Source organism: Dipodomys merriami, unplaced genomic scaffold, assembly GCF_024711535.1.
Source record: "Dipodomys merriami isolate MVZ:Mamm:240054 unplaced genomic scaffold, mDipMer1.0.p SCAF_50, whole genome shotgun sequence".
NCBI lineage: Eukaryota > Metazoa > Chordata > Mammalia > Rodentia > Heteromyidae > Dipodomys > Dipodomys merriami.
The window spans coordinates 9,882,714-9,907,088 of NW_027206069.1; the positions used below are offsets into that span (position 1 = coordinate 9,882,714).

Below are 24,375 nucleotides of genomic sequence, written 5' to 3' on the forward strand. Positions count from 1 at the left end.
CAGAGTTCAGCCCTCCAACCGACCAAAAAAAAAAAAAAAAAAGTAAGTAAAGGCAGAGTAGATAATCTGCCTTTTAGAAATCTTTTTTTTGGGGGGGGGGTGTGGGGGAGTTGGTCATGGGGCTTGAACTCGGGGCCTGGGCCTTGTCTCTAAGCTTTTTTGTTCAAGGCTAGTAGTGCTCTACCACTTTGAGCCACATCTCTACTTCTAGTTTTCTGTTGGTTAATTGGAGATGAGTCTGATAGACTTTCCCAGTCTGACTTTGAATTGTGATCCTCAGATCTCAGCCTCCTGAGTAGCTAGGATTACAGGCGTGAGCCTGTCGAGCTCCTTTTAGAAATCTTTAGCATATATTTTCATCTCACTTAGAGTTTTTAGAGCAGTTTACATGTGTTATCGTCTCCCTTTTCTTTTCAAAAGTATTGTGAAGTCACAAGAAATAATCCCCGTGTCAACGCTCTGGTCCTGGCTGGCAAGCAGGGGTACTGCTTTCTAGCACCTGTGACAGACGGTCTGTCACTTCCTTTGCCCTCCCTGCCCTCCCACCGGTCTGGGAGGGGACACAGGAAATGTCACCCACCTATGAATTGTCTCTGGGTCCCTGAAACCCTTAAGTGAATGAACACTTTAAGCCCAGTCCACCAGCCATTCCTATGCATCCCACGCATGGTCTTTTGCTCTCATAGTAGAGCCTGCTTTCTTCTTTGGCCGAAGCAGCAGTGCGTGCTGCAGGGCATCGGTTGGAGGAACCCAAGGGGAAGCGGGGGTCTGACTGATGTGGTGCTTCAGCCTCCAGGAAGTCGTTCGTGTTTGAGCTGAATGAGTGCGCCTCGAGCCGCATCCTGAAGCTGGAGAAGGAGAACCAGAGCCTGCAGAGCACCATCCAGGGGCTGCGGGATGCATCGCTGGCGCTGGAGGAGAGCAGCCTCAAGTGCGGGGAGCTGGAGAAGGAGAATCAGCAGCTGAGCAAGAAGGTGGCCGGTGTGGGTGGGGCAGGGCTCAGGCCCTAGGCTGGGCAATCTGGGACATAGGACTGAAGGAGCCGTGACACCTCCCCCCCCCCCAGCCATATGGGTCATGGCAGAGGGAGGAGGCAAGCGCTCCTGCTGGCGGCCCCATGCTGGTCAGCACCTCTGGAGTCGGGGTGTCTCCTCACTAACCTCTTGAGTCCCACCAACCCAATTGCTTAAGCTGCAGGGCCAGTGGGAGGAACACGATCCACAGGGAGAGGGCCACGCCCTGCAGATCCTTCACCCCTGAGAGCCGTTTAGCTCATCCTGCCCTGCAGTGGAAGGACCCTCAGGGACCCCAGCTGCACTGGGCCCCTTGAAGTGCTGTGTGCCTTACTGCACTTGAGCTGCCAGTCACTGGTTTTGGTGGAGGTCTCCAGTCCCATGCCACATCTTTCAGTGCAAGCATGGACAAGGTGACAGGAGGTTTCATACATTAGATTCTTAGAGGCCTGGAGCAGAGAATGTCTTCATAAATGGCCATCCAGGCTGGGTATACCTGTATACCCGGCTCTTGGGAGTCTGAGGCAGGAAGATCATAAGTTGGAGGCTGGCCAGGGCTACAAAGCTCAGAACAAAGGAGCAAATAAACAAATTGGCCATCCTTTCTATAGCCACGATAAATGGGAGCTGGCGTGTAGCAAGATGAGAATGGCGGGATCTGCCACAGAATGCCCGAAAGGTCCCCTTGCTGGCCTAAGGCAGAGCGGGCTCCCCTCACGTCCCAGCCTCCTGCTTCCAATCTGGTCTCCCCTTGCCTGCTATAGCCCGGGGGCCGCCATGTCTTGGCGCAGTGTGCGGGGCAAAGGGAGCTGGGAGGACAGGCCGCTGCTGCTGGGCTGGCTGCAGTCTGCCGGCCTGGCGGGCCTCGTGTCTGCTGTGTGTATCTGTGGATTGTTCCCTGGCCCCAGTGTGCCTGGCACGCAGCTGCCATTCTGGCATTTGGAGGGTGAGGACTTCAGTGCCAGCAGGAGGTTGCACTTGGCCCCTGTGACCCTCAGCCTGAATTCCCTTTCTCCCTCCTCACGAGTCCTGCCGCCCCTCTATGAAGCTGGTGTTTCGCAGTCAGCGGGGCCCCTGCTCTCCCCCTCAGCCAGGTTGCAGGCTGGCCGAGGCCTGAGATGTCTGGCGGATCCATAGTTTCTAGAGCTTCTTGTCATCTCTGGGGATCCTGGAGATGGGTCTCCCTCCCCTGTGTCTGTGAGTTTATATGGATGTCACAGGAGTTCGTTCCCAGAGCCAAGGAAGAATGGCCACCCTTGGGGCAGGTGTCTTGTGCTGCGGTGGGGGGGGGGGGGTTGGATAGCCTCCCCCTTGGGTCACGTGGGCCTGCAGCCAGGGAGCTCTCTCGGGGTCCCCGTGTCCTCCAAAGAGGGACTGGAGTGTAGAGGGGGAGAACCGCAAAAGAGGGAAGACTGAGGTGGGGAGCAAGTGAGCAGGTTACAGGAATCACAGGTGTCACAGCCTTCCCCTGGGAGAGAAGGTAACAGCAGGGCGAAGGGCCCGGTGGCAACACTGGTGGAGGGAGAGAGAGTGAGGAAAATTAAGACCTTGAACGGGAGGGGAGGACTCCCCTTGGGAGAACTGCATCCCTCCTCCTTGCTGAGTACCAGATCTGTGCTAAGGACAGGCAGAGACAGGAAGGCGAGAAGGGGGCTCTTGGTTTTAGGAGAGAGCTGTCCATGGTACATCACAGTGCCTTTTTTCTGGGCAGCCCTGGCTGAATGGGGGTCCCCAGGTTGGGTTATGGGGGCCGTCCCACTGGTAGAGTCCATGACCAGCTTCTCCTGTGGGAGTTGAGGGGTGCAGAGTCCGGAGAGGCAGTAAAGTTGGGTGACCCCTGACTCAGAGGAGAGGTGGAGCCACTCAGGATTGGGGTGCTTACATAATTAGCCTGAGCGAGGTCCCAGCTGGATAACAGAGTAAGAACAGAGGCCCCGCCCCTGCTGCTCACAGGGTCCCTCGGGTGTCGTGGCCCTGAAGGTTCCGCCTGGATGCAGTGGTTCTCCCAGAGTCCGTCATCTTAGAGCAGCCGTCCCAGCCAGGGCTGTGCGTGAGTCACTGAGTCACAGATGAAAAGCGCAGGCCTGCAGCTCTGCCCCAGACTCACCCAGTCAGAAACCGGGGAAACTGAGAGGGATGGGGCCCAGGGGTTTGTAGGGAAGGGCCAGCTACCAGCGTTGTACCTACTCTGTGTTAGGTGCTGTGACCAAGCGTCACAGATGATGGTGGCCCTGATTGTCAGCTACAGAAGCTCAGGGGCGGCTGCATAGTCAGTGGGAAAGACCAGCATCGATCCTGTTGGGCTGCGGTAGCTTGGTGTGCAGGCAGAGGACAGCCCAGGCGGGCCAGGGCACTGAATTGCAGGCCCTGCTGTGCCGATCTGCCTCTTGGCATTCCAGTAGCTCTGTGTTCTAGGAGGCTCCGGCCTAGGAGGCTCCGGGCCAGGTCCACCCTGGTGTCCGGAGGAAAGCTGTTTGTCTAGGCCCAATGCTGTGTGGTCTGGCCTGGGCCAGGGCTTGGCGGCAGATTCACCTGGTGGACAGAGCATGGGCCTCTGAGCTGCTGGGTATCTCTCCAATGCGGCAAGGAGGATGGAGAGATGGGTGAGCATGGCCTCCCAGCAGGGCGTATAGAGGAGGTGGCCTGGGGTGCGCAGTGTCTGACACAGAGCAGCGGAAGACGTGGTGCTCTGAGCACGTGGCTGCACCCCGGGGCTCTGGAGTGCCCACGGTGGGCTGTGAGGTATCCGTCCAGGGCCAGGAGTTTGGTGTAGAACAATACCAAGGCCTCTCCCAGGACTCCGGCGACGCCGAGGAGTTCTTGTCGTGTCGTAGAACACAGCCTGAGCGTTCAGCTGGGTCTTTTGGCTCTGCAGATCGACAAGTTGCAGACTCAGCTGGAGAGAGAAAAGCAAAGCCACCAAGACTTGGAGACCCTCAGCGAAGAGCTGATCCGGGAGAAGGAGCAGCTGCAGATTGACATGGAGGCCCTGAAGGCTGACAAGGCCCGGCGGGTAGGCAGTGCTCACCACAGTCGCCGGGGACACCTCCCACCTCTCGTGGGACACTGGCCCTGGGAGGGGCCAGGCTAAGGATTGTGGCCAAAACTTCCCAGCCTCCTGGTCCATGGGCAGCAGTGTCTGCCAGGCCGGTGAGGGAAGGCAGGGTGCATCCAGCCTCCACCGATGGTTTTTGTTTTTTGTTTTTTTTGTTTGTCAGTTGTGGGTCTTGAACTCTGGGCCTGGGCGCCGTCCCTGAGCTCTTCAGCTCAAGGAGAGCGCTTTACCACTTGAGCCACAGCGCCACTTCCAGTTTTCTTGTGGTTTATGGGAGATAAGAGTCTCACGGACTTTCCTTCCCGGGCTTTCTTTGAACTGGGCTCCCCAGATCTCAGCCTCCTGAATAGCTAGGATGACAGGCGTCAGTCACGGGCATCCGGCCCCACGGACAGTTTTGCTCCCAGCCTGTTGTGGAAGGGAAGGAGGCAGCCGGACATTTTACGCTGGACAGTGACCCAGCTCCACAGGTCCCTCCCTAGAGCCGTAGCCCAGACCCTGGGCAACCTGCAGGGCCTGTCCTCCCACCGGGAGAGCCTAGAGGTGGCTCCCCAAGGCCCAGGAAGGAGGAAGGTGGAGGGCGAGGAGGCAGCGGGAAGCCTTTTGTGGTAGGAAGAAGCTGGGAACAATAAGTGGAGGGAGGATGCCTGAGAAGAGGTCACAGAGGTAAGCAGAGATGGGCCACAAAGACCAAGGGAGAGCATAGGTATCGGAGAGAGAGGGAAGGTAGCCCTGGGTGCAAGTTTGTGTTTCATTTATGTTACTTTATTTTGTTTTAAGTAGTTGTACAAAGGGTTTTTCATTCAACAAGTCAGATAATGAATACAGGGCAGCCTTGATCAACATCACCTCTTCCATCATTCTCCCCCATCACGGTCTCGACACTGAGACCTGTGCCCTCAGTAGAATCTGATTGGTTGCGTAGTCAGGTGATTGATCACTGGAGGTGTTCGGTTTCCAGGCCCCCTTGGGAGCCCAAATCCCCACCGCCTTGGTGCTTTCCCATAGATCAAGGATCTGGAGCAGGAGAAAGACCACCTCCACCAGGCCGTGTGGTCGCTGAGGGAGCGGTCGCAGGGCAGCGGCGAGGCCCGCGGGAAGGACGTGGAGAAGGAGAACAGAGCCCTCCACCAGGCTGTGACGGAGGCCGGCAGCAAGCTCAGCCAGCTGGAGCTGGAGAAGCAGCAGCTGCACCGGGACTTGGAGAAGGCCAGGGAGAAAGGGGAGCGGGCCGAGACGTTGGAGAAGGAGCTGCACAGGCTGGAGAAGGAGAACGAGCAGCTGACCAGGAAGGTGACCTCCCTGAAGACTGTCACGGAGAAGGTGGAGGCCCTGGAGCACGAGAGCCAGGGCCTGGAGCTGGAGAACCAGACTCTGAAGAAGTCTCTGGACACCTTGCAGAACGTGACTGTGCAGCTCGAGGGCCTGGAGCGAGACAACAAGCAGCTGGACAAGGAGAACCTGGAGCTGCGGAAGATGGTGGAGACCATGCGCTTCACCAGCGCTAAGATGGCCCAGATCGAGAGGGAGAACCAGCAGCTGGAGCGGGAGAAGGAGGAGCTGCGGAAGAATGTGGAGCTGCTGCAGACCCTGAGCAAGAAGTCGGAGCGCCTGGAGCTCAGCTACCAGAGCGTGAGCGCCGAGAACCTGCGGCTGCAGCAGAGCCTGGAGAGCAGCGGCCACCAGTCACAGGCCCTGCAGAGGGAGCTGGGAGAGCTGGAGGCCGAGCACCAGGCCCTGCGGCGCGACCTGGAGGCCCTGCGGCTCACCAACAAGCGGCTGGAGAGATCCGAGGTAGACAGGAAGGCCCTGGAGCAGGAGGTGGCCCAGCTGGAGAAGGACAAGAAGCAGCTGGAGAAGGAGGCCAAGCGGCTGTGGCAGCAGGTGGAGCTCAAGGACGCTGTGTTGGACGACAGCACCGCCAAGCTGTCGGCCGCCGAGAAGGAGAGCCGCGCACTGGACAAGGAGCTGGCCCGCTGCCGGGACGCGGCTGGCAAGCTGAAGGAGCTGGAGAAGGACAACAGGGACCTCACCAAGCAGGTCACCATGCACACAAGGACACTGACCACCCTGAGAGAGGTGAGCTGGCCACAGGTGTGACGGGAGGGGCTGTTGATGGGACTTCACTGAAGGAAACTTCGTGTTTGCCTGAGGGGTTTCCTGGATGCTAGACAGAGATTCCTCAGTCACACTGGGTGGCCTTACTACATACCTTGTTCCCGACAATACATTGATGGCTTCGCAGTCCAGCACTTCCTGGGCATGACTGCACAGACACTCCTCGATCTAATACTCAGCTTACAGCCCCACAAACCCCTTGGTAGATTGAAAATGAATACATTTATTTTCCACTTACACCTGACCACCTGCACACCATAGCTTAGCACCACCCCGAGGTGGGTTGGCAGGCACCCCTCCCCGTCAGTGAGCTGACTGGAGATGAGGCTTGCATACCCCGGCCTCCCTCATGCCGACATTTGTGTGTCTTCTCTTGCAGGACTTGGTTCTAGAGAAGCTGAAGAGCCAGCAGCTGAGCAGCGAGCTGGACAAGCTGAGCAGCGAGCTGGAGAAGGTCGGCCTCAGCAAGGAGCTGCTCCTACAGGACGATAACAGTCACGGCGACATGTGAGAATTGTCTCTGCGCAGCAGCACTGCGCCCACCGCCTGGTCTCAGCCTCTGTGCTCTTGGCCCAAGGCCTCCATGACTTTTCACAACTAAGGAGGCTTTTTTGGTGTTTCTCGTTTCGTTTTGGTGCACCTGCCAGTCCTAGGGCTTGAACCTGGCCTGGGTACCGTCCCTAAGCTTTTTTACTCAAGACTGGCACTTGACCACTTGAGCCACAGCTCTCCTTCCAGCTTTTTGGTGGCTCATTGGAGATGAGAGTCTCATGGGTTCTATGCTAGTGTTGGGGTGGGCTTGGGGTTTTAGGGTTTTGTCCGCTGGAGCTTAGAAATAAAAGGAGGAATTTTTAATTTCTTAAAAAAATGATTGCTAAGCCGGGCGCTGGTGGCTCACACCTGTAATCCTAGCTACTCAGGAGGCGGTTCAAAGCCAGCCTGGGCAAGAGAGACCTTGAGACTCCTATCTCCAATAACCACCAGAAAACCAGAAGTGGCGCTGTAGCTCAAGTGGTAGAGCGCTCGCTTTGAGCTGAAGAGCTGAGGGACAGCGCCCAGGCCCAGAGTTCAAGCCCCATGACCGACCAAAAAAAAAAAAAATGATTGCTATAAAGATGCTGGGGTTACAGTTTCATAAGTCAGGTGATGAGTATTTCTTTTTGGACAGTGTCATCCTTTCTCTCGCTTTCTTCCAGTTCTTCCCTCCCATCTTCACCGACGAGATTTTTTTGTAATGTGTGTTTTTGGGGGAGAGAGGAGTGATGTAGGGGATGTCACCTAGAGCTTGGCAAGCTTGGCAGCTGTTCCACCTCTGAGCTACACCCTCAGCCAGCGCCTCTTAGTTTCCGTGTGACTGTGCTGCAGCTTTTGCCAGCCATGCTTTCTTAAGTAGTCTTCTGTTTCAAGGCAGTTGCATACCTTGGACCTTTCCTAGATTTGTAACCAATAAGGCAAGGCCTGCTAATTTAGATGCCTGTTCAGTGTGGTGGGAGGGCTGGTGGGCCTCGTCAAATCTCTTAACTTTCTGAGACTTGACTTCCCCCTCTGTAACGTGGTCATGACACCACAGACACTCCACTCCCTAAGGCAGTGTTGGTAAATGTGGAAGTGGCATCTGGGGCGAGGGTGTCAGGGGGTGCTTGCCAAAGGATATGGTGAGGGATGGGGGCTGGGGGGTTGGCTTACCAGCCCCTCCCCCCCACCCCCGGCCACCCACTACAGGTCATGTGGGAACGCAGCTGGACAGGAGGAGGAGAGTGGCAGGTGTGGGATGGGCGTCAACGCTGATAACCTGTCTTTGTATTCCTCAGGAAATGGAAAGTTTTGGAGGGCAGAAATGAATCTGCATTAAAAACAGCACTGACCATAAAAGAAGAAAAGATTGTGTTCTTAGAAGCACAGGTGGAGGAGAAAGCAAGTCTTAATCACCAGCTACAGAGCGAGCTGCAGATGGTGAGTGCTGACGCTGAGGAGCTGGACCCCCTCTGCAGGTCTCTGCCTCGTCTGCCCCAGCCCTTTGCCTGCATAGCTAAGGTGGGCAGCCTGGTTGTCCTGGGGCAGGCAAGTGGCCACCATCAGGCTGACTCAGGCCAGGCAGGACAGAGCCAGAGGCGTGCCAGGGCAGGAGGAGCAGCTGAGTGCATCCCGGGTCTGCCAGGTGGGATGTGCGGGGTCCAGGCCTCAAGCAGACGTGTGCAGGGTCACGGGAGCCCTCAGGCAGCACAGAGGCTTGTGAGGTGCACGTCTGCACGCAGGTATCTGCACGCGCTGATCCCCACATGCGTGCCGTGCCTGGGCCGGGCTCCTGTCACACGTCACGTGTACATGCTCCCCACGTGCAGACGCATGCGTGTTCTCCATAAGCGCTCCCCTAACCACCTTTTGGAGCCCAAGGCTGTGGGTTTGAATCAGAACCTGGAACAAAGTAGTTCGGGCACTGGCAGAGGCTTGGGGACCTGTGAGGTCACCCCGTGCCTGAACCTCAGCCTCACCCCTGGTTTCTGGCACAGATGGTAGAGGCTCAGGCAAGTAGAGAGGCTGCCACAGTCAGCAGACGGAGACAGGGCTAGGCATGGGGGGTGAGTCCTGCCCTTCCTGCCCTCCCTGGGCAACGTGGCAAAAGGAGGGTGCTAGCTTGTGTGGCTCCAGGAAATAAGGGGGCCTCCAGCCACAAATGGGCTCCGAGTGAGGCTCCCACCTGCCTGACTGCTCTCTGTCACTGAGCCCACAGATAAAGGAGGAACGTGAGCTGCTCAAGCGGACCCAGGGGGACCCCGTGCCCTCACAGAACTCCCTCAAGCACCCGGGGGCCAAGTCACTCACTGGTCACCAGGAAGAGGAGGCCTGGGGACCCAGCCACAAGGAGGCCACGATGGAGCTGCTCCGCCTGAAGGACCGGGCCATTGAGCTGGAGCGCAACGTGAGTCGCCAGCCTGGCACTGGGCTCAGAGGGGGCCCGTCCTCTTCTTAGTCACCCTGATAGCACCGTAGCATTTCTGTAAAGAACGTGGGATGAGACAGAGTCTGCAGGGTTTTCAGGTTTAGGTGGGCATCCCTGGATTGTCCTGGCGGGGTCCCATAGCCACCTGTTCATTTGCTGACCCCTCAGAGTTCTAGCACAGAAGGCACACTGCAGTCTCTGTGGCCAGTCACTTCTCACAGGACAAGACTCAGCCTCTGTTTCTGTAGTGTGGCTTTCAGGCTGCAACCCTATGCAGGTTGCATGGGTCCTCTGTGTGTGGGGTGGGGAGAGGGGAGAGAGTTGTTACTAGGACTTGAGCTCAGGGCTTGGTCACCATCCCTTAGCATTGTTGCTCAAGTCTGGTATTCTTATCACTTGAGTTACAGCTCTGCTCCCAGTGGTTAATTGGACTGGAGTCTCTCAGATTTGTCTGCCTGGGTGCAGCTTCAAGCTCTGATCCTCAGATCTCAGCCTCTTGAGTGGCTAGGAGTGAGCCAACTAGTGAGCCAACACTAGTGCCTAGCTGCAAATAAAGTTTTATTGGAACACAGCTACATCCTTTGTGCTGTCTGGGCTGCTTTCCTACCACAGTAGCAGCCTTCAGTGGTTGAAATAGAGATGGAAGGGCTGGAAAATCCAATAGCGTTTTCTATCCGTCCCATATTAGAAAAGGCTTGCCAGAGCACATCTACACTTCTGATTTCATTGGATTCCCAACAGTGGCTTCATGAAATCCATTTTCATGCTTTTCATAATTTGACAGACGAGAGGACCGAGACAATGTAAAAGCCTCTCCTAAAGTCCCATGCTAATAAGGAACAGCACCTGCCTGCAGCTCCCAGTCCTGACTCCTAGCCTGGACATAATGGTAGCATAGTGGATGTGGTCTTTGTGGTACTGCACACTGTGAAGTGGCTTGTTCTGCCTGCTGTCTCAGGGCAAGGAGAGCTCCAGCCGGGCACTGGACTCCATGTCCTGTGAGGGAAGTGGGGTAGTGGTAGTTCACAGGAGGTAGCTCTAGCTCACAGAAGCCCACCTTCAGTTTGTTCTCCAGAAAAAAAAAGGGGGGGGGGAAGTATTAAAGAGAAAAAGGTAGAATGGCTTTAATGCCAGTGTGCCCAGGCCTTCCGCTTTGGTCTTGAGTGGTGTCCCTTGTGATATGTGATCTGTTTTTGAAAAATTCTGGTGAGTGCCCATTACTTCGTGTATCTGGTGGTCCCTGGCATTTGGGCTGGGTCCTCTCTCAAGGGTTTGATGTAGTCCAAGTTTCCTGGCCAGGTGGAGCTTTCCCTGCCTGTGTTTGATTGGCACTTGCTTCCCCATCTGCTAGAATGCTGCTCTGCAGGCAGAGAAGCAGCTGCTGAAGGAGCAGGTGCAGCACCTGGAGACACAGAACATGGCCTTCAGCAGCCAGATCCTTACACTGCAGAAGCAGAGCGCCTTCCTGCAGGAGCACACCACCACGCTGCAGACTCAGACCGCCAGGCTGCAGGTACTGGGGGCTGGGTTCTTCCAAGGTGGTAAAGGTGGTGAGGGCGCGTGAGGTAGCATGCATATGTGTGTGTGTACATGCATGCATGTGAATTCATGCATGTGTACATGTGTGCGCCATTGCTAGGGCATGAATTCAGGGCGTGGGCATTGATCCTGAGTTTTTTTTACTCACAGTGAGTGCTCTCCCACTTGAGCCACAGCTCTATTTCTGACATTCCTGCCAGTGCTGGCTTTGAACCTCCATCCTCAGATATCAGCCTCCTGAGCAGCAAGGATTATAGGCGCATAGGCTTTTTTTTTTTTTTTAATAGTTGAACCTGTGGCTGCACAAGCTAAAATCTTCCTGTCTCTGCATTTTCTTATGTTCTTACCCAGGTTTTCTAAAGTCTATTCTTGGAAATGTTATTAAGAATGACTAAGGAAAGAGAGTCAAGGATTAAGTAAGTTTGATTAAGTAGTTGGCCAGGTTTTTGTACAGGAAGGAGCCTCTGCTCCTGTGAATTTTCATCTCCCACAAGGGAGGTGGGCTCTGAACCGGCTCCCTGCTTTTGGGAGCAGCCAGCAGAACCCGTGTTCTGGAGCAGCCACCGAGCATGCTGATTTTGTGATTAGTAAATGGTGGAAAAATGAATGGTGCTCTTCATGCAGTTTCTGAAAACATAAGGGTGGGAAAATAAACAGGACACACTTTGGCAAAAAGGTTAGATATTGGTTTGTTGCATTATTTCTGTCTGGCTTTAGTATGAGGGCAGTACTGACTCCTCTTCCATTTTCTCATGGTTTTGGAAGCTGTTGGATGCAGCAGGCTTTAGAAATGGGCTCTGTTGCGCATGTTCATTGGGCAGTGAGGGCACGTGCAGTGGCATCCAGAGAGAGGCCATGTCATTTCTGGAGAGTAGCTCAGAGGGACAGCCCCATCCCGTGGTCGATATGTGCTGCTCTCCCCTTCCTCAAGCAGGTCCTAGGTGCTGGTAGAGCTGCCCTCTGGACCTGTCCTGGGGTGGAGCTGGGCCCACTTTCTCGCTGGCTCACTGCTGTGGGGCTCTGTTGATGGCAGGTGGAGAATTCCACGCTGAGCTCCCAGAGCGCCTCGCTCAGCGCGCAGTACACGCTGCTGCAGAGCCAGCATTCGGCCAAGGAGGCGGAGCACGAGGGCCTGCAGCGGCAGCAGGAGCAGCTGGCGGCTGTCTACGAGGCCCTGCTCCAGGACCACGAGCACCTGGTCACCCTGCACGAGCGCCAGTCCTCCGAGTACGAGGCCCTCATCCGCCAGCACAGCTGCCTCAAGACCCTGCACCGGAACCTGGAGCTGGAGCACAGGGAGCTCGGGGAGAGGTAAGGTCTGATAGGGCCAGGGAGAGGGTCTGGGGGACCTCAAAGGAGAGGTAAGTCCTTCAGGGAGTAGCGCAGAGGCCTGGGGACCAGAGGTGGGGTCTGGTAGTGGGGGACAGGCAGGAATGCCAGGATGGGGAGAAAATAAAGACCTTTAGGGCAAAAGGGGTAGAAGTGGGGGTTGAGGGTACGGCCTGGACAGGAGCCAGGCTGGTGCTCTGAGCCTGTCGGCTGCCCCAGGGGCCAGCGGTCACCTCTGGCCCGCCCCCATATTTCCTGTTGGCTGGCTGCTTCCCATTGTGCGGGTGCCTGAGCTTTCTCAAGGGGAAGGAGCAACTGGAACTTTGTGTAGCTGAGGACTGAGTGGCAGGGCGCCCCTCGGGAGAGAGGATACGGTAGCTCTTCCCGGCTTGGGGTGGGCCGGCATGGGTGCTTGAGACCCTCATCTCTGCAGAATTCTCCCCTCCCCTCTTTCTCTCCCTCTCCTTTGTCAGCCAGGGACCAGGCCACCAGTGCACAGGCTCTGTCTACCTGCCTCTTTTATGTTGGTGGGAATAACACTTTTTTTTTTTTTTTGGGTCCGGTCATGGGGCTTGAACTCTGGGCCTGGGCGCTGTCCCTCAGCTCTTCAGCTCAAGTCTAGCGCTCTACCACTTGAGCCACAGCGCCACTTCCAGCTTTTTTTCTTTTTGCTTATGTGGTGCTGAGGAATCGAACCCAGGGCCTCAGGCATGTAAGGCAAGCGCTCTACCACTGAGCCACCTTCCCAGCCCCACTTTTTTTTTTAAACCCCCAAAACCCCTTTGATTATAGAAAGTTTTGTTGTTGTTGTTGTTTTGTTGTCATCGTCGTCATTGTCGTTAGTCATGGGGCTTGAATTTGGGGCTTAGGCGTTGTCTCTAAGCTCTACACTCAAGGCTAGCACTCAACAACTTTGAGCCACAGTGCCACTTCTGGTTTTCTGGTCATTAATTGGAGATAAAAGTACAGACTTTCCTGCCTAGCTGGCTTTGAATCGCGATCCTCAGAGTAGCTAGGATCATAGGCATGAGCCACCAGCACCTGGCTGGAAAGTTTTAAATATATAGAAAGTCAGCAGAGCCAGGGTCCAATAACCCCAACACTTGAGGTGGAAGGAAGAAAGCCCAGGGTTGCGGGCTCGCCTGCTTGTGGTTCTATGGGTGGAGCCGACATTGGTTGCTTTACCCACCCTGTGTCTCCTGTTTCCTTCCTCCTTTATGCACCCATCTCCATCCTTCAGGGTTTATAGAGGCAGCACTTACGTGTTAGACGTCTCCTATATCCCTGGTACCATGTCTCTCAGTGAAAGGAGTTGCGTGTCACCAACTCGTGGAATACACTTCTTAGATTCACGGTGCATTCACAGGGGAAGGATTTTGCTGGTGGACTTGGCCCTGAAGGTCAAGTTCGCATTTCTCTGTAGGTGCTTGCTGGGTGCAGCCTCCAGGAGCTGCTCGGGGCATTTGGCTGGTGGGAAGCATAGCTGGAGACGGTGTTGGTCCTGTGCAGGTCCTGTGCATCAGAGTCAGGGGTCTAGGAGTTGTAGGTGTCTGTCACACAGGAAAGATGGTTCTGTAGTCTTTGACATTGAATTTGACAAGCTCATAAGTACTCACTGTGTGTCATGCTGTGGACCCCTGGAGTATACCCTACAATTGGGTAGTTACTGATGGTCTAAGATATCTGCCTCCCCTGCCCCCCACTTTTTTCTATTGTGATGGTGGATTTTGAACTCAGAGCCACACATTTGCTCAGCTAGTGCTCTTAACACTCGAGCCATGCTTCCCACCTTCTTTTGGCTGGTTACTTTGTCTTGCAAACTTAACATTCACGGCCCTTATTTGTCAAGCATAGACAATTTGTTTAAAATCATTAACATGGATGAGAAAAGTCCAGCTCTGAAAGCCAGCCACAGCCTCTGTCCCAGGTCTAAAGGCCTTACGTACGAACAGTTACCTTTAAGTGGGTTTCCTAGTTGGTGTCCTACAGCTTTGGGCTCCGGTGAGATGGTACCCACACAGCTGGTGTGGGCAGGTGAGGCTTCTTAGATACCCCTTTGCCAGCTGAGGGAGGGGAGTGCGTAGGGAAGGGTTTGTCGGAATGGGCTGGTTGAAGGGTTACGCCTCAGACCCTTTGTGCCTCCTAGCTGTGTGTACCCCTGGGGTTCATCTGTGAACACAGCAGATGTTTCCAAGCACAATGAGGAACTGGTGGAATTTGAGGCTTCCATCCATGTGCTCTGCTGCCCCCTAGAGACAGCGATGCAGCCTGCATGGATTAAGTAAGAAGAAAATTCAGGCCCTGTGTGAGCGCGCGCGCGCGCGCGCGCGCGCGTGTGTGTGTGTGTGTGTGTGTGTGTGTGTGTGTCCGCGCGCGCGCGCGCGCGCGCGCGCGCACACACACAAGCTCCCCACCCCTACAGTCCTTAGGCAGATCTCTGTTCCCAAGGAGGATATGACAGGAATAAGGAAACGGCTCTCCACTGGAGGGAGGATTAGCTGCTACTGTGGATTTGGGCTGTTAGTTCTGTCTGTAGTTTCCTTAGGTCTGTTTGTGCCTGGTGAGCCATCTCAGAACTTAATTGTCATTCCCTAGAAGGAAGTGGAGTTTGAGTGTCGCCTTGGTGCTCTCAGGTAGCTGAAGGGGAGAGGGCTACTGTGACAAGAAAGGTCCCCACTCCAGGGGGACCCTTGCCGGGCTTCTCTCCTACCCCTGCCAGCCCCCTTCCACTCCAGTGCAGTCCTGTGTGCTCTCCTTGAGGAAGTGCCAGACTCCCACTGGGTCTTGCTCCACAGGCATGGCGAGTTGCTGAAGCACGAGGCCGAGCTGGCCGAGCTGGAGAAGGCGCTGACGACCGAGCGGGAGGCGCTGCGGCAGGAGCAGAGGGTGAATGCTGTCACCACAGGCGAGAATCAGAGGCTGCGGGGAGAGCTAGACCGGTGAGAGCCGTGGGCAGTGGCCGGCGCCTGCTCCCGCGCGCACCAGCCCCCATTGCAGCCTGCAGGTTCCCGGGATTGCGTGTGTTTACAAACCATGTGTCCAATGCTTGTTAGGAAGGGAGGCAAGGGCAACCCTGCCAGTTGCTGGGGGGAAGGGCTCTCTGCATGGCGGCTTTATGGGTCCGGCTGTGTTCGTCACCGAACACAAATCCACGGTGTCCCAGGAAGAAGATGCTGCCGGTTCTCTTCATTCATGGGTTCTGTACCCGCTCACTCACATGCTTGCTAGCATTTATTTTCAGCCCCAAAGTCAACATGTGTGGGGCTTTGTGCACATACAGAGCCACAAAATAACCAAGATAACCAAGACCCCGGATGTGGCTCTGCTCAGCCTGGTTCCCTCTGTCTGTCACCAACAAAAATCGTTTTCATGGTACCTGATTGTGTGCGAGGTTTTTTGTTTGTTGGTTTGGGGTTTTTGGTTTGTGCTTTGGGTTGCACAGTGCTGAAGGATTGTCTGCTATCGCTGTATGCAGAAAGGCTGCGAGGTGCCTAATGGAGAAATTCGATCAGCTGTGAGTCAGGCAAGAGCTATGGTGTTGTGCCATGGGTGGTGGGTATGTTACCGAAGGCGCCTTTAAACAGAAGCTGCCTAAAACAGGATTCCATGTCGATTTCATGCTTTCCCTCAGCAGAGTTAGTGTTGGCAGAGATTTTATAGACTAGAACTAGTGTGTATATTTAGAATCAACACTTAAACTGTTGCTCTCTCCATCCCCCTCCCCCTTTCTTTAATGGCTGAGGCAGTAGGCTCAGGGAGTTGAAATGACTTGGAAATGACTTGCCCAACGTTAATGCTTTTATGTAGTGGTAGAGTCCAAGTTGACTCCATGTCTCATCTTTTCCCAAAGTTTTGACCAGATAGAGCCCAGCCTCTTCTGTGTCCTTGGGTTGACATGACCGACAGTTACAAACTCCGGAACCTGCGGTGGCCAGGCAGATGAAGCACATGGTGGCACAGTGCCCCGATGGGCAGGCACAGTGAGGTGGAAAGTTCAGGATAGCCGTGGCCAGACTGCAGCACACACAGGCCTGGTGTCTTCCCAGGCTCTCCAGTTACTCTGTTATTTATACTCTTTCAGAAAAGTTAGATATCTAGGTGTGGACTTTGTCCATTTAATGAAACAGGCCAAATAAGGCCTATGTGTGTGTTGCCAAATGCCAGTGGCTCATAACTATCCTCTTAGCTACTCAGGAGGCTGAGACGTAGAGGATTGTAATTTAAAGCCAGTGCAGGTGGAAGAGTTTGTGAAACTCCATCTGTAATTGACCAGCAAAATGCTGAACTGGAATTGTGACTCAAGTGGTAGAACACCAGTTGTGAGCAAAAAACAAAATGCCGAGTAAGAGTTCAAGGCTCTAAGTTCAAGCCCAGGTACCCGTTCACTTCCACACACAGACATGTGGATACAAACCGAATCCACAGCCCCCCACTTTGAGCATTCTAACAAGAAAGCTCCCAAGTAGCCAGAAAGTTCTGTGTTAGTGGGTTTATGCAGTTCCCTGGCATCTTGTCATAGCATGTTTATCTTAGGAGTTGAAATGAGAACATGGCATAGGATTGGGAAGAGGAGCTGGGTACCCAGACAGAATTTTTTTTCTTCCAAGTGTGCCAAGGTGCCAATGCCGTAACATAGGGAAGATAGCTGAATCTGGGGTCTGAGCATGCCTGTTTGTTTTCCCTCTAGGCCCAATGTGGTATCCCCAAGGGTGCCCTCATAAAACCCCAGAGAACGTGGTTTGAAAACCAGCGATTTTGTTCAGCCTGCAGTGGCTTTACCGGAGGCTGTGGGGCTGCCGCCGTAGGCAGAGCGCTCATAGAGCCCACGCCCCGGGCCTTCCCCTTGGCACACCGCAGCCCCATCCACCGCCCCGGGGCTCCCTCCAGCATCTTGTCACTCCACCCGATCACCCTGCGCACCCCCCCTCCCCCAGGGTGAACTTCCTGCACCACCAGCTGAAGGGGGAGTATGAAGAACTGCACGCCCACACCAAGGAGCTCAAGACCTCGCTGAACACCTCGCAGCTGGAGCTGAACCGCTGGCAGGCGCGCTTCGACGAGCTGAAGGAGCAGCACCAGAGCATGGACCTGTCACTCACCAAGCTGGACAACCACTGCGAGGTGAGGCCCGCAGCCCTGTGCTCCGGGAGGCCGCTGGGTGCCCGCTCTGAGACTGCGCACCCCAGGCGCCCGCTCTGAGACTGCATGTAGCCTGAGGCAGAGCGGACCAGGGGCAGGTGAAAAGGGGGTTGGACTCCCCGTTTGGTAGGAATTGTCAGAAGACTCCTCCTCCTTGTCTGACCTTTGCCCTCTGAGGTGGGCAGAGGTGCCATGGAGACCACTAACTGGTGTCCACAGTCCTCTTACCACAAAAGAGTTCTCTGCATGGAAGTGGCCCCCCCCCCCCCCCCGTTTCAGTACCTGTCCTGTTGTGGTGAAATGATGCAAACTTGCCCCATGTGGGGGTGTGGCCGGCCACATTTTAACTTAGTACCTTTTTTCTGAGTGACGAGGGCTTTTGTGTGTGGATTTGGGGTAAGGGGCACAGTTCAGCCCCTCACAGAAGCTGAGGAACACAGAACTATGGCTCCCAGCTCTGTTCCCCAGCTGCCTCCACCCACCCACCTGTTTGTGGGATGTCCAGATGTTATTAGTTGGGTTGGATTTGGTGGAATTCGCAGGCTTCTCCCAAGTGGAGTGTAATTCCCCTACATATTTTTATCATGGTAATTTACGTGTACGTATCATCTGAACAATACCACAGTGACGATCATGAAACTGTTCTGAGCAAAGGAAGTAATCTAACAGTCTCACCATTTTTTTGCTTCCAGCTCTGCTCATTGCATACCTGTGACATATAGATGATAATATTCAAGGTGCGGGATGGTGATCTAGTACAGTAAAGTCAGAGCTGTAATAATAGCTAGTGAGACAACTCCTACCTGTGGCGTGAGGGGCATTTTGCACTGTGCTTGTTTGTTATATCATTGAATCCACCAGTAACCCTAGAAGCTGGGAACCCCATCCTTGTCCCTGGTCCCAAGGATAGGAGCCCAGTGTGTGCCTTCAAAGTCTGTGATCTCCTGGTGCCCCATAGTAATGTTCTAGAACAAAAGTTGACCTTCAGCCCACAAACTAAGAAAACTCTTTAACTTTTTTTTTTTTTTTTTTTGGTGCTGGTCCTGGGGCTTAACCCTGAACTTTTTGTGCTCAAGGCTAGCATTCTACCACTTGAGCCACAGCTTCACTTCTGGCTTTTAGTGGAAGCTAATTGGAGATAAGAGTCCCATGGATTCTCCTGCCCAGTCCGACTTTGAACTGTGATCCCCAGATCCCAGGCTCTTACAGGCAGGCATGAGCACTGGAGCCTAGCTCAACTCTTAACTTCTTTAATGGTTGGAGAAAAGACATCAAATGAATAATAATTATTTATGGCAATTGACAGTTATGTGAAACTTAAGTGTCAAATATCTGAGCTGGCTTCTGAGGGCTTACACCTATAATCCTAACTACTCGGGAGGCTGAGATCTGAGGACTGCAGCTTAAAGCCAGACTGAGCAGAAAGTCTGCAAGACTCATCTCCAGTTAACCAGGGAAAAGCCAGGAGTAGAGGTGTGACTCACATGGAAGAGAGGAAAAAGCCAAGTGAGAGTATGAGGCCCTGAGTTCGAGCTTCAATATCAGGGCATGCGCACATGCACACACACGCAGCATCTTTAAAGTTTTGTTCATTCATTTATGTGTTGTGATGACTACTTTCACACTGCAAGGGCAGAGTGAGACAGACACCACTGGACTGGAAAGCTTAGTATCTTTCTTCTCTGGCTTTGGACGGAAGTGTTTCACTGCTTTAGAGCAGGTTGTGGGGCCTAAACTCGCCCTGGGTGCTGTCCCTCAGCTCTTCAGCTCAAGGCCAGCGCTCTACCACTTGAGCCACAGCACCACTTCCGGCTTTTTCTGTTTATGTGACGCTGAGGAATCAAACCCAGGGCTTCATGCATGCGAGGCAAGCACTCTGCTACGGAGCCATCTTCCCAGCCCCTCCTTTTCTCCTTTGGGAAGCAGGGCTCCCAGGGTCCGATGGTGTCTGAGCCTCTATGGGTCTATGTTGCAGCTGCTCTCCCGGCTCAAGGGGAACTTGGAGGAGGAGAACCATCACCTCCTGAGCCAGATTCAGCTGCTGAACCAGCAGAACCAGACGCTTCTGGAGCAGAACATGGAGAGCAAGGAGCAGTACCATGAAGAGCAGAAGCAGTACATGTAAGGGCATGCCCAGGGCTGGCCTGGACCTCTCCCCCAGCCAATAAGACCCACTTCCTGGAGGTCCTGTTTCCCGTCCCTGTCCAAGCTTGTGACATTTAGGACACACAGCAGCTCTAGGCCCCCGGGATCTCAAGGGCAGGAGATGTCCCGAGTTTTGGGATGTTTCAAATTTCTGGAGGTGGCAATGGCTGACTTTTGTTTGCTTCTTCAAAAGCAAACATTGGAGGCTCCTTTCTTTGCCTTTGGAATCAATAAGCCAGTACCAAAAAGCCATATCTCAGGGAAGCAGTCTACCATTTCAGGTAGAATTTGGGGTAGAATTCAGATCGAAGACTGAAAACTAGTCTCTTGCCTTGCTGGCATGGAAAGTGGGTTTGTTGTCCCTGTGTACACATGCACACGTGCACATGTGTGTATGTGTATCCCCTTCTTCCCTATACACACACTAGTGAAGGTGCTAGGAGCCTGGAACCATAGGCGAATAGCAATAGCAGACATGAACAGAACTGTGTCCCTTTGCAGCCAGATTGCCACACAAAGGCACCGAAAGGAAAGGCGACGTAAATTTGCTTCTGCTGCAGTGCAGGAGGAGAGGAGGCAGATGCGGTAGTCATGGCGGATGTGGAAAAGCTGGGGTATAACCATGGTAGAGAGGGTCTGGGTGTTAGGAATGTGTGGAGCCATCGGCTGGAAAGGAGGTGAGCTCAGCCGTGGAAGGCTTCTGTGTCCAGCTAAAGACATTGGATCTGTTGGGAAGTTTTCACATGGTTGGGCGCCCAGGAGCCTCGTGGCTCCGAAATTGAGTAGCCCATATTCATCGGGGTGGTTTCATCACCCTGTGCTGAGGTGACCAACCTGCGTCCCCTGGTGATGAGCGTGCCTGTGGAGAAAGCAAGAAGAGCCGTGTGTGTGGAGGGACGTGTCACTGACGCCATGCTGACCTGGTACCAGTGCGCCTGCCTCTTGTGCCTGCTTCGTCTGCAAGCCCCCTGGAGAAGGATGTGTATTGTGCATGGACTCACACTGTAATTTGGGGTAGAAATGACAGCTGTTGGAAGTTGGCCGTCTGTAATCCAGGCGATAGGGTTTCCAGCAGAGTTGGGGCAGGCCTGAGCGCCCCATCCCAGAAGGCTGCTGGGTGATGTTTTGGTATTAGAGAGTGTCCAACAGATCAATGGGTTGGTACCCGTCCTGGGGCCTGCTCCCACTGCCACAAGACCAACAGTCCAAAGGCTCCAAAGGGCTCTGCTGATGGTTGGGGGCCCTGCGGTCCCCTTTCCCAGAGTGCAGCCCCATGGTGAGCTCTTAGGAAAGCCCCAGGGTTGGGCAAGAATGAAGGAACGCTCTCTTCATCTTAAGACCTCATCTGCACAGAAGGAAAGCAGGGACCTGAGTTGTCTGGCTAGACAGGAGGCTCCTAGGGTCCAACAGAAGCTGCTGCCGGGGGCCGCCCAGGGCTCTCCGTCCCTCACCCAGGACTTTGAAATACAAACTAGTCTCTGGCTTTGGGACTGTGTTCTTCTCACAGGGAGTGAGCGAACCTCAGCCCCATGCCCAGCCAGGGCCGGGCTCAGGCTTGCTGCAGACCCCACTCGCCTCTCCTCTGCCTCTCACCTTGCTTTGCTCCGTCTTCTCTGCCTGGCCCCCGAGCGACATCCACTTCGCTGGAGGTATTACCAGGCTCCCAGTGTGGAGAGGCCCCAAGTCCTGACTCAGCTTTTTGGTGGCGGTGTTAATAGGCACCTGGGATGCTAAGGGTCCTGAATGACCTTGCCTGCCTCAGAAGGCCACAGCCTCTGAGCAGCGTTGGAGCCTTGCGCTCCCTCAGAGCTGGGTCCCAAGGTGGTGTGAGGGTTGTACGGGGGCTGCTGAACACACAGCCAGAGAGGAATACCGCAGGTCTGAATCTCAGACAGTGCTGGCCCTGGCACAGGCTGGGCTGGTGAGGATACTCACTTATTCTACGTAAAACTGGATGAGTAGTTTCTCTCTCCCTTCTATTCACAGTGACAAATTGAATGCCCTGCGGAGACAGAAGGAAAAACTGGAAGAAAAAATCATGGATCAGTATAAGTTCTACGATCCTGCTCCAAAGAAGTGAGTTAATCTGAGATTCAGTGACTTAAAGATGATTTTTGTGAGGCTAGGCAGCCGGGGGCCATCTAGATCATTCCCTTCCCCTCCTCCACCCCAGGCCCCGCCTTCACCAGCTAGCAGGCCACATGCATGCACATCACCCGAGAAAGTAATTAGGACTACTTTTATCCCCACCCTACATACTCCAGTCTTTCCTGAGAGGGATGGCAAATACCAGTTTATCCCAAGACACAGGCTTGATTTAGCCACCAGCCCTTAGAAAAGGCAAGAAAACCTTGTGATCTCAGAGCCATTAAAGTAAGCAAGGTTTCTTTGTCTAAGTTTTGTCTCCAGATTGAACACGATGTGAATGACAGTGTCCTGTGCTAGACAGGGAGGATGGACAGGACACTTGGCCCCACCCCACTGTCCTCAAACACTTGAGAACAGCGGGCCCTGGTTGTGAGGCCGGCTCAGCTCCTGGAGACTGCCAGCTCCGCCTGCAGCACGTCCCCTGTCCGGGCCCGAGCCTCAGAAATCATGCCTTGAAGTAGAAATGGCCACGAACTCTTCCAGGAGGCTCTGCTGAAATTACAGAACCACAGAATTGCAGATCTTCAGCTGTCATCTTATGTTTGACAGACAGGAATGGGAGGAACTGAGAGAGAGAGAGATCTTCAGTTTATGTATAACAGACAGGAATGGGAGGAACTTGAGTGTGTGTGTGAGTGAGTGCATGCACACACGAGCTTATACTCAATCTCTCATTCTCCCTTTGCTTTTTTGCGCAAGGCTCGCACTCTACTATTTGAGCCATGCCTCTACTTCTAGCTTTTTGGGTGGTAAGTAGGAAATAAAAGTCTCACAGACATTTTTGCCCAGGCTGGCTGTGAACTACAGTCTTTAGATCTCAGCCTCTTGAGTAACTAGGATTACAAGTGTGAGTCACCAGCACTCAGATAAGTTGTTTTGTTTTGTTTTGTTTTTTGGTCAGTCGTGGGCCTTGAATTCAGGGCTTAGGCACTGTCCCTGAACTTTTGCTCAAGGCTAGTACGCTACCACTTTTGAGCCATAGTGCCACTACCAGTTTTCTGGTAGTTAATTGAGCCTGATAGCTAATCTTCTGGGGACTTTTCTGTGCAGGCTGGCTTTGAACTGCAATCCTCAGATCTCAGCCTCCTGAGGAGCTAGAATTTACAAGTGTGAGCCACCACTGCCCAGTTAGAGGAAGCTTTTGACTCAAGAGTGGAAACCCATACCCCTACATGGTCCTCTGCATTTCTGGCAAGCTTCAGTTTCATCACCTGTCCTTTAATGAAAAGTGACTTGAATTCAGACTCCCCCAGTGCTGTAGTCCAGATCACTCAGTGCCAGAGATAGTGAGGAACAGCAGCTTATTCCACTGACTGACTTTGTTCCTGAGGATGACTTTTTTGACAGAACAGTTGCCTGGTAATGGTGCTCAGCACTCCCTCTCATCTCCCCCCACTCCCCCCACTTTGCCTGATTGAGGACCAAATTCCACCTGTTTCTGCTCTTTTTCTAAGTTCCAGATTCTCACATATGATCATGTGTTTTTTGTTTGTTTGTATTTTGACAGTCCTGGAGCTTGAACTCAGAGCCTGGGTTCTACTCTTGGGCCTCTGTTTGCTTAAGGCTAGTGCTCTACTACTTCAGCCACAGCGCCACTTCTGGCTTTTTTCTGAGTAGTTTATTGGAGATAGTTTCAGGGACTTTTCTGCCCGGGCTGACTTTGAACCACAATCCTCAGATCTGTCTCCTGAGTAGCTAGAATTGAGTGTGAGACACCACACCTAGCCTTTTTCCTGTTCTTGTTATTTGTGTTTGGAGTGCCAGGCACATGGCTACCATCATTCTGATCCCCAGTGATTGGCCAGACTACCCAGGCTGCTGAGGGGAAATGCCGCCCATGTTAGGGAGTCCAGTGACTGGATGGGGTATGTGGGAACACTATGCCTTCTAAAACCTTTCTCTAACTAGGAAGAACCACTGGATTGGAGCCAGAGCCTTAGTTAAACTCATCAAGCCAAAAAAAGAGGGTTCCAGAGAACGGTTAAAGTCAATCGCAGACAGCCCGCCCTGGCAGCTTGAGTCCGCAGACCCCGCCTCGCCATCGGCCTCTCAGTCTCTCAGATCACAGCCAGAGAACTCTGACAGCCCCTCGGCGGTCTCGAACTGTGAAGAGCGCGATGCCCACAATGGACCTGTAGGGAAAGGTAGGGCAGCCCTGGTGGCTGCAGTGGGGAGAGGAAAGCCATTGATCACAGAAGGGTATGGCCACACCGGTGTGCCTCTACCTGAGGGTGTCGTGCACCAGGTAGACAGTAGATACTCATGACTGTGTTATAGCAATTGTTTTACAGTAACATTCTTGTTATTTTCTACGTATGGGTCAGAGTAGCCATAATGGAGGTTGATTACAGAACCTTGTACTTGCTGGCAGCTGGTGTACCACTCAAGCCACTCCATCAGCCTGCCTTCGTTACTTTAGAATGAGAAATATTATTTATCATGTACACTGTGGTAGGTTTTTGAATATCCAGATTCAAAAGCAAGCGCCATTGAGACAGGCAGAGTAGTGGTATGTCATAAGTTATGGTCAATTCTTATTATTGGGAGATCCCAGGTCCATTGAATGTATGCTCCAGATATCTAAGATCTCAGAAAGCCCTCGTGGTTCCGTCTTTTATCAGATGCCCCAGCAGCCTGCCTCAGTTTAAAGTAGCTTTGGTTCCTGAGAGGCTAAACAAACTACAGAACTCCTACCTAGAGCTGCCCTAAGCCTGGTTCTTACTTTATGTTGTGGGCTATGGCCACCAGGTGGTGCTGTGGCTAAAGAAATAGTGATGATTCTGGTTATCCACCTTTAATCCTGAATCAGAAATCAGGTTGGTTAATGTTAATAGGACACCTATTTGGAAGTTAGAGCAGTTGTCTGCCTTGGAGACCCTATAATTTAAAGGCCAGGTAGTGAAGTTAGCCAAGATCTAAAGGGAAATCATTGGTTTTCTTGGCATTGA

The 24,375-nt window shown here is 53.6% G+C and overlaps 1 protein-coding gene across 5 annotated transcripts in view; it reads left to right on the forward strand.

Annotated features, from left to right (window-relative positions):
• Nucleotides 1-24,375, forward strand: part of LOC138810514 (protein Daple) — a 121,472-nt gene that overhangs the window by 85,077 nt on the left and 12,020 nt on the right. For 4 of the 5 annotated variants that reach the window (XR_011367150.1, XM_069997731.1, XM_069997730.1 and 1 more), the window contains 13 exons: nt 790-974; nt 3,889-4,026; nt 5,077-6,147; nt 6,566-6,693; nt 7,998-8,139; nt 8,918-9,106; nt 10,479-10,640; nt 11,700-11,977; nt 14,791-14,934; nt 16,930-17,116; nt 19,110-19,255; nt 21,266-21,355; nt 23,336-23,571. Coding sequence is in view for 4 of the 5 variants with exons in the window: in XM_069997731.1 (XP_069853832.1) it covers nt 790-974; nt 3,889-4,026; nt 5,077-6,147; nt 6,566-6,693; nt 7,998-8,139; nt 8,918-9,106; nt 10,479-10,640; nt 11,700-11,977; nt 14,791-14,934; nt 16,930-17,116; nt 19,110-19,255; nt 21,266-21,355; nt 23,336-23,571 (3,096 nt within the window). In the remaining variant the exon portion in view is untranslated. Of the gene's footprint in view, nt 1-789; nt 975-3,888; nt 4,027-5,076; nt 6,148-6,565; nt 6,694-7,997; nt 8,140-8,910; nt 9,107-10,478; nt 10,641-11,699; nt 11,978-14,790; nt 14,935-16,929; nt 17,117-19,109; nt 19,256-21,265; nt 21,356-23,335; nt 23,572-24,375 lie in introns of those variants that run through there. The other variant, XM_069997733.1, reaches the window with a different exon arrangement.